Source organism: Buceros rhinoceros, unplaced genomic scaffold, assembly GCF_000710305.1.
Source record: "Buceros rhinoceros silvestris isolate BGI_N320 unplaced genomic scaffold, ASM71030v1 scaffold38226, whole genome shotgun sequence".
Classification (NCBI taxonomy): Eukaryota; Metazoa; Chordata; class Aves; order Bucerotiformes; family Bucerotidae; genus Buceros; species Buceros rhinoceros.
In genome coordinates, this window is record NW_010419994.1 from 410 (window position 1) to 9,266 (window position 8,857).

General features: G+C 44.6%; 1 protein-coding gene across 1 annotated transcript in view; it reads left to right on the forward strand.

Moving 5' to 3' along the window:
- Positions 1-4,179: 4,179 nt before the first annotated feature.
- The window catches only part of LOC104496073 (merlin-like), a 17,394-nt gene continuing 12,716 nt past the window's right edge, over positions 4,180-8,857 (forward strand). The window contains exons 1-4 of the mRNA XM_010139143.1: positions 4,180-4,187; positions 5,664-5,781; positions 6,322-6,447; positions 6,801-6,923. Coding sequence (XP_010137445.1) covers positions 4,180-4,187; positions 5,664-5,781; positions 6,322-6,447; positions 6,801-6,923 — 375 coding nt within the window. The remainder of the gene's footprint in view (positions 4,188-5,663; positions 5,782-6,321; positions 6,448-6,800; positions 6,924-8,857) is intronic.

Below are 8,857 nucleotides of genomic sequence, written 5' to 3' on the forward strand. Positions count from 1 at the left end.
AATCTGGACTAGTTGTAACACGACGGTTGGCCTGCTGTCCTTGTTTATCCATAACCTGGAAGAAACTCAAATTCTTCAAATGTGCATCTAAAATGGAGGGTTGAAAAAAAATCCACCAACTAACACACTGAAGTGTGTCAAGAAGAGTCTTGCCTTTGAGGTAATGTGTGTGGAGCCTGCGGTCTCTGTTCTGTGACTCCAGGCTGAGACCATCCCTTCTTTATTTAAATGTGTTCGTTTATCTTTTTTTCCCTGGCAAGTACTTTGGCTGCTGCCCACTTTTCAGGCTTGTTCTCTTGAGGTGTCACTGTCCCCTCACCTTTGCCACAGGAAGAGGGCAGGCAGGGAATTGTATTTACTTGTAAGAACAACTGGGCACCTTTTTAAGGTGGCCGTGTGTGGTGAGAACAGGCTGTTCTCTGTACAACTGGAGATGCTGTTGAAATAGTTTGGTTAATTGCTGTCAGACAAGTTACTTGGAAGTTCGTTATCAGCTTTTACAGATACAAGAGACAAGACTCAGGGCTCCTCTTATTTTAGTGCGGTATTGCTTGAATTACAGTGGGCAGAAGTTGGGAGGAGTCTTGCCGGCCCAGGCAGTAAATGGTTAAGAGCCTTTCGTATCACCTGGGAAAGCAATTCTTTGATTTTTCAGAGGGCGCTAACATGCTGCAGTTCATGGGAAACAAAGGAGAGGGGATCAAGTATAACAGTTGTTCTTGGATTTTATTTTCAGTGGCAGAACTTGTGAGGGCTGGATATTGATGTCTGCTGAAAAATACGGAATTTTGGATTAAAAAGAATTTTTTTCTTCATATGTTAATTCAGCAAATGATCTGGGAGGTAAGTGTCGATTCCAACCAGTGACTTTAGATAACTTCTTTTTAGATCGAGAGGTTAGAAAAGCCTTGATATTGCTGACCCATTTTAAAACGGTGAATTCTTTGCTGAAATTGTTGCTGGGGCAGGGCAGGGAGCACAGGCAGAAGTGTGAGTCAACAACTGCACAGAGCCCACAACACTTTCCGGTACCGTCTGCATTCAAATCCCTTGCATAAATTTCTGAGCTCCAATATAGAAATTCAGGAACCAGGAGACGCAGGTCAGGGGGATTGGCGATGAAGAGTTGCAGTAAATATTTCAGCAGTGACAGGAGACTTTCAAGCTGCTGCAGTATCTATATTAATGTATTTCTGCAGTTGATGCTTCAAGCATCTTATGTTGGTGGCTTTTAAAGTACTTCCCCCAAATCTCGTTTCTTTCCCCCAGGCTGCGATCCCGAGGGGTTTGTATCTCCAGCTTGTGTGAGGACTTTGCTGGCCGACGGTACAGTCGCTGCCCTGTGCATGTGCTGGTCCTCAAGGTCAGGCTGGTTTTGGGGTGCCGGAGAGGGGCCTCACAATTCCCCTTCGTTCCTAGCCTGCTGGCAGCTGAGACTGAGGAGGTTGCACCTTAAAAAGTGCTGCTGGCTTTGTGTGTGTATGTGAGAAAACAGATGCTTTTTCCCTTGAGCGGGGCTGAACACAGTGTCATTGGATGGTAATAGCTCAGGCACAGTTGTCACTGAGAGCAAGTGCCATGTGAAGGGAAATCTTTCTATCCTGTGGAGAGCTGCAGAACCATCCACCCACCTTGGAAATGCTGAACAGGACATATATTGTGCTCTCGCTCTAGGGAAGGTTACCGACAGCGTGTTTGTTGAGGTACTTCACTGTGTCAGTCTCTAATGTACGGAGTTCTGGTGGATCTGTTGAGCTTTTGTGGGGTGGAGCGGCTGAATTTTCTTTCTGCCTGTACTTTTCAGTTAATGCTGTAATAAGCGGTGTCTGCTGTATGGGTTGTCTCCCGTTTCGGTAGGGTGCAGCGCAGCGGTGTGACACGACTGCCCATCCAGTGCTGTGATGCAGATATGCATCAGTCCTTGCAAGAGTTGCCTTGCCAGTTCTTCTTGCTGTTGCCCGCTGTTCCCAGTTTGCCCTGCACCCCCAGGTTTTGCTCGGGCGCTAGTTTCTTGTTGTCAGGAAGGGAGAAGACTATAATCCAGTCAGAGCTGGTGTGTCTCAGCCATGAACATGGAAAAAGGTAGAGTCAGGGCCGTTTAGCTCCTGCAGATTGCATTCTGCGCCACTGCATTTCTGTTCCCCTCATCAAGCAAAGCTTTCATCTGCTTTCTGTGGGTTTTCATAAGGTGCAGGAGAAGCCGTGGACATCCACAGCTTCTGAACTCTCTGTTCCCAGGTTCTGCCTGGGCAGGAATCTTTTGTCACCCCGCCCTGTTCTGGATTAATGTGTTACTCGGTGGGGTTGTGACACGCTCTGATCTATCGCATTTTGCTGCTTCTGGGCCTTGCACTGAGATCCTGTGGCAACTGCAGGAGTAAATCACTGGGGCTCAGTGACAGCCACTCGTATTTTGGAACACGTTGCACATGATTCACAGTTAAATGTTGTTAGCAGGGATCTCGAGTGGATTGCTTTTGTGTTTAAGCAAAAGATTGCAAACTCAGATTGTCTTATTCAGCAAGATTTATCTTATATGAAAAGGTGGTTTTTCTAAAACCTTGACTGTTAAGTGCTTTTGCTTATGTTGTCAGTCCCTGACATTCATTTAAGCTATTCGGTGTGAAAACCTCTTCTATGGCTTTACCAGTGCTGTTGATTAAAACGCAGTTTACATTTCTTGGGAAAATTTGATATTCAAAAATGTCTTTTCACTGTGAGTCACAATGTACTTTTCCATGGAATAAAAATTCTGGAAAGGAGCAAAAAATGCTATTGGAAATATTGAACAAATTATATTGTCATTTCAAGGAGGTTATACAAGAAAAAGGAAAGAACTTCAAAGTCCAAGTGAAGGGCTCTGGTGCTTTTGTCAGATTTTGAGAAAATGAGTACATTCTTCTGCAGTCTTTCAATTTTATCTGTTCAGCGTTTTCCATATGCAACCTCTTTGAGAATGTTCTGTACCAGCCCCAGCTCCAAGTTCCTGCTTAATCAATTGGCCATTTCAAATTACATATTAAAAATGAATTATGAAGCTTTTTTCTCCTTTGTCTTCAGCCACTGGTGTTTCTTTTAGACCTAGTAAAGGGGTTGTTTCCAGTACTGTGTAAGGGTTTGTAGTTCTCAGGCTTTAACTGCACCTATTTACAGTAAAGCCCTGGTTTTGAAGAGAACTGGGAGGGAAAGACCTTTGGAATGTAACAGGTTAAAATACAATTTTGCTGTTAGCTACATTGCAGCTTAGAGATCAAAACAATTACTGGAATAATTACTGCTGTTTCGGCTGCCCTCACTTGATGCTCTCTTGTCAGTATTTCTGTGGTCATGTTATACCGTAGTAATATGCTCATTTTTTGCTCTTTAAATATTCCTCTCCCCTTAATTGAAAGCACTTTGGTAAGCAGCAGCGACCGGAGCTCTGCTCAGTAGTGTGCACTGGCGTGTTGCATAAATCACAGGGGAAACACACTGGGTGACAAGGTCTGCTTTTCACTCTGAAGAAACGTGCCCTGAGGACAAGGGGCTGCCCTGGGGGTGATGGGATTTGGGCTCTGGATGTGCCTGTCCCTGCAGCGCCCTGGCTGCCGCTGAGTCCTAGCGGTGTGAACTGGCCTCTCCTAGGACTGGTGGCAGGCACCAGCGGAAGGACTAGCTTGAGAGAGTGTTCTGAGGGCATGTAGTTCCCCCCAGTCTTGAGAAGGGAGAAGGTACTGTCACGCTGTTTTGGATAGAAGTTCCGAAAGATAGAAATTCCATCCTATGTTTTCCAGCATCATTAATATTCTTGTTGTTAGTGAATTTTTCTCAGTGTGCAGCCTGTCTGATTTAATTGAGCCCATTATTCCTTGTCCTAACCATTGTGGTCATGAGGAGCAGACGTTTCAATGTCTCACCACACTTGTGCCTTCTCAGTGCTAACCAGTACTTTCATTTTACCGCAGAGTATTTTCTAGCACTTGGATCTCTCCTCTGGATTGTCTCCAGTTAGCCCATTATCTTTCCTGAAGCGTGTTGCTCCAAACCAAACAAGACTTCAGCAGCAGCTTTACCAGTGCCAGCTGGAGGGAGAAGACTCCTCAACTGGTCTCGTGTCAGAGATGAATTTCCTCCCGAGCTTTCCTTCCCCACTCTGAGCTGTCTCCAGTACTCGTTCTCAACTCTGCCACCGATGTCCATATGATTTGGTAAGTAACTCGTGTTGTTTCCACTTCCTGACAACTTGAAAAGAAAAACTTCCTTATACATATATATTCCTTATATATTCCTTATATATTTTACCTGCTGTTCAGCTACTTGAAATTTTTGGATGAGGGGCACATACAAAGTAAGCGGAAAATAATCAGTACATTTGCAAGCCAATTTAGAGCTCAGCAGAAGCAAAGAAGGGGGCCAGATATTTTACAAAATCCTGGATGGCACAGACAAATGGAACTTTTCAGTTTAAACTAGAACTTTATCTTGGAATTCCTTAAGGAGAGATCAGAAATCTGCCACGCTGTTATAGTCACATTGTAGGAAACGCAGAATGCCTCAGTCTCCTCTTGACTTATAAACTTCACAGAGCCTGAGCTGTTAATGTGATAGAGTAAAAAGAAGAAAACTTTGCAGGCTGATTTCCTGGGCTCAGAAATAAACACCTGAGAACTGCATAGTGCAGATTCACGCTGTCATTTAACCCCAACCTGCAACACTCGTTTGGAATGCTATCCACAGAACGCTCGTGGCTGTGGAAGCAGCCTGTCTCCTCAGTTTTCTCGATGGTGTGCAGTAACTGCAGTTAGAAAAGATTTGTGGAGGAATTTTCTGTAGGCTTCTGCAAATTCAAATTCATTTCACATGAACTTCACTGGGAAACTTTCTGTTCTAAATAACTTTAATCACTCAGAATGCCCAAGAGAACACGGTATATTCAGCTTGACTTCCCTGCGTATATCCTTGGCATTTGTATCATTTCAGGGAGTTAGGTGCTTGTGTTGAAACAAAATGAGCCGGTTAGTTGCTCGAGGGGCCATAACTGATGGAAAAGGATGGGTTGGATTTGGTATCACGATTTGCTGGGTGTTGTAGAGCTCCGCTGTGTCGTACAAGTGGAGCTTACACCGATGCGTTTGGTACAAGCTGCAGAGAGACCTTTGAGAAAGGGACTTTTGCTTGGATGTGTAAAAGGGACGAGGAATGTGGCATTTCTGTTGGCAGTTCTAAAGCCAGGTATTACTTTTCTGAAGCTGAACACCGATCCGTGGCAGTGCTGTTGCAGGAGGCTGCTGAATGGCGCAGAGGTGGGTGATAGTACAGCACACGAGGGCTGGCCTGGGCTGGAGTTTTCCCGGATGGCCTCAGCTGCGGTGAGAGGCAGGCCCCTGGATCGCGCAGTGTATGTTCTGAGGGATGTTCTTTCTAGCACTGTGGGAACTCAGTGTTTGCTGAGGGCTGAGGAAAGACAGGGATGACATTTAGGAGTAACTTATTTTAGGGAGCAAATTAAATTTAAAGGTCAAACTAAATTTTTTGTTTCGACATCCTTTCTTAGTGTCTTGGGCACAAAATGCCTTTTTAAAGGTGACTTTTTACTGCAGGTTTGGACTCATGCTACTTTGGAATCAGGCCAAGAAAGTGTTACTGAATTTCCAGACCTGAATGCAATGCATGTTTGATTTCAGGTGTGGCTATCCTCGTAAATTAAAAGACATGTCCATCCGAGGCCTGAAGAAGAAACAACCGAAGACTTTTAAAGTCAAAATTATAACAGTGGATGCTGAGATGGAGTTCAGCTGTGAGGTGAGTCCTCAGCAGAGTGCTAGAAAGATGGAGACTGGCCTTTGTATTAGCTCGACATACATTTGAAAAACTCAGCTTATCAATTCATGGATGGTCTTAAGACTGATCTCTTATTTATATAACCAGTGGGTTACTCAGTCCAGTGTGTTCTTCTGTTAAACAGCTCTGACTGTTCAGATTTTAAAGGTGTTTCCATGAAATCTGTTTGACTGTGGCACAGCTAAATTAGCGTATACCCGCTTTCTTCCTAAGCATTCTAGCACAGGATGCAGGGCTTGTTTGGAGGTGTACTTCCTTCGCCACAAAATTCTTTTTCTGTAAGTGACCCAACTCTTTAAGACACTGCCAGCTTGGGTAAAGAAATCAGAGCTGTCCTAAGGTGTTGCTTATAAAATAATTTATAAAATGAAGCTTTTCTGCTGAGTTGATCTGGGAGAGTTCACAGGAGAAAGGCATGTGGTAGCCTGGTTTGCTTGACTGAAGTGTGGCAAATTCATTCAAGATTTATCTATTTTTCTTAATTTTCTTTTTCTCTTTTAGATGAAGTGGAAGGGAAAGGACTTGTTTGACCTGGTGTGTCGAGCACTTGGTTTGAGGGAGACTTGGTTCTTTGGCTTGCAGTACACTATAAAAGGCATGAGCACCTGGCTAAAGATGGACAAAAAGGTAAAGGAAACATAAAATAACAGTGTGGCGATATTCTACTTGCATATATTTAATTTTTTGTGCACAGGAGCTAAAGGAATGTATTACAGATAACTCAGTTTTAGACAGTATCATTTTTTTAAGACTAAGGTTTGGGTTCTTTGGTCTGATTGCTTCTGTCGTGTTTGGCCTGCAGTGTTACACACCACTCCCCACTGCATGCACTGATTGCTATAGAAGCTCAGCACGGCCCTTCTAGAACAGGGAACGGCTGCTCTAAGTGGATTATTGGCTGCTTGCTGATTTTCCTGTCGTATTGTTTTGAGATGCTTATGTACTATTTTTGTTTCTCATTTTTTTTAATCTGTAAACAGGTTTTAGATCAAGAAATCCCCAAAGAAGATCCCATTAGCTTTCATTTTTTGGCTAAATTCTACCCAGAGAAGGTAGAAGAGGAACTATTACAGGAAATTACCCAGCATTTATTCTTCCTTCAGGTCAGGAACACTTTTTAACCATGAATTTCTTCTGTATTTACCCCAGTCCTTTTGTGTTGTCTTTGATCATGCTGGCAGCTGTTAGTCTCAGAATGGTTCTGCTGGCTGCAGCTCCATCCATGTCTGTAAAGATCTCCTTTTTATGAAATACAAACATCTCTCCTGACTGCTGTGGGTTGGTGTACTGGTAAGCTGACTGCTGTTTGCCTTCTGCAGGTTTTTGTTCTCCTGATGGCTTCTCATACTGTTTGTGCTAGGAATGGGAGTGAAATTGCTGAGACCTGTAGTTGCATGTAGAATGATTTTTACACCTACAAGTTTGGGTGATAATTCCACATTGGGAATTCCAGACTTGTTTTGCTCCTATAGTATGTGTCCATACAAGGCTGGCACTGCTTGAAGAATTGGGAAGCCTTGGCACTAACTGGTCAGTGCAGGGAAGTATAAAGTGAAGCCATCATTTTTATCAGCTTCAGAAGTTACCTTGAGGACCATGATATCTAGTCTGCTCTGCCTGCAGCTAAGTTAGATGAAAAGTTTACAGAGCTCCTCACCATCGTTGTCCTAGACTTGCTGGTGTAACCGCTTGTGTAACCGTTCCCTAACCTAGTTCTTCCAAAATGAGCGGAATTAGAAGAGACCTGTTATTATGTTATTAAACGTGCACACTGTGTGGGGGAGTGACCACACAAGCAATTATGGTGGCAGTTGTGGAGGTGGAGAAGAGGGACGGAATGGTGATAAGCAGTTGGGGACAATAAGCTTCTTCACGCATATCAGCTGCAGATGGAATGAGACCCGTGACTACAGCCTATCCCTGAAACTAGAACTTGAGAGTTCCTAAAAATAGTCCAGGTGGTGGCTGGGAGATCTTGTTGGGTCTGACTGTAGAAGGCACAATCACTGGGAAACAAGATCTTCTTAACCTGTCTCTTAACTCTTCCCTTCAGAATGCAGAGAAAACCAGTCACAGAATCCGAGCGCCATTCAGAAACACAGGTTTGCTGATCTAGCGAGGGTCCGAGGGGGTGGAGCAGCATACACAGCCACAGCCCAAACAAACTTCGCCACAGTGAGCGATCCTTTTAAAGACAAAGTCTGGAGGCTGCATCACATTGATAGCTCCTGGATGTGAAGTGCTGTTCCCTTGGTGAAGTGTTGGTGTTCTTCTGAAATGTCCAGACATGCACACACTGACTTCTGCCAGGCAAATTAGCCAGTTCGAGTTGTCTTCCCTACCCCTCTGAGCTGGGTGCCTGCTGGGCATGCTAGCAGAATAAATCCCCAGCCCTGGCAAAGCGTTACAGATAGCAGAACCCATTTCAGTTCTGGGGAGCTGCAAGACAGCAGTGCTGTGCTCAAGAGCAGAGTTGTTAGCTGTGTGAACACAGCTTAGCCTCTACACCATGGTGGCTCTTACAAATTTACAGGCTTCCATGAGAGGGAAGCCAGTAATAGTTACCGCCACATGTGCATGGATGCCGGTAGCTTTGCAAAGGCAGCTTTAACTGCCACTTGGTTTTCTTCTGTTCCAGAAATTGTCAGGGTTCTCTTTGCTCCCTGAAAGAAGATTAAGGAGCAAATTCTAGTTCAGTGCTTCATTATCAAAGTAAAGGCGTCAACCAGGAGAAGCCATGCTGTGGCTCCAGAGCTGCAGCAACAGGCTGTAGCTGTAGCAATGGGTGTACAAGCAATGAGTTTTGGTTGGTGAGTTGTTGGACAGCTGTTTGTTGCAGTATCTGTGACATCCTCCTTCTCTCCTGAGTTGCTGTGGAGTCCTCTGCAAGTTACAGCCTTCTGGTGCGCTGCCTCCAGCAGGATGTGTCTGTGCGTAGATGGGGTGTATGGGATACTTTCAGCCTGCGTCTGTAAACGCGCAGTCTGCACACTTGTTCCCCGAGGAGGATGTGGAGTAATGGGAAAACGCTGCTCTT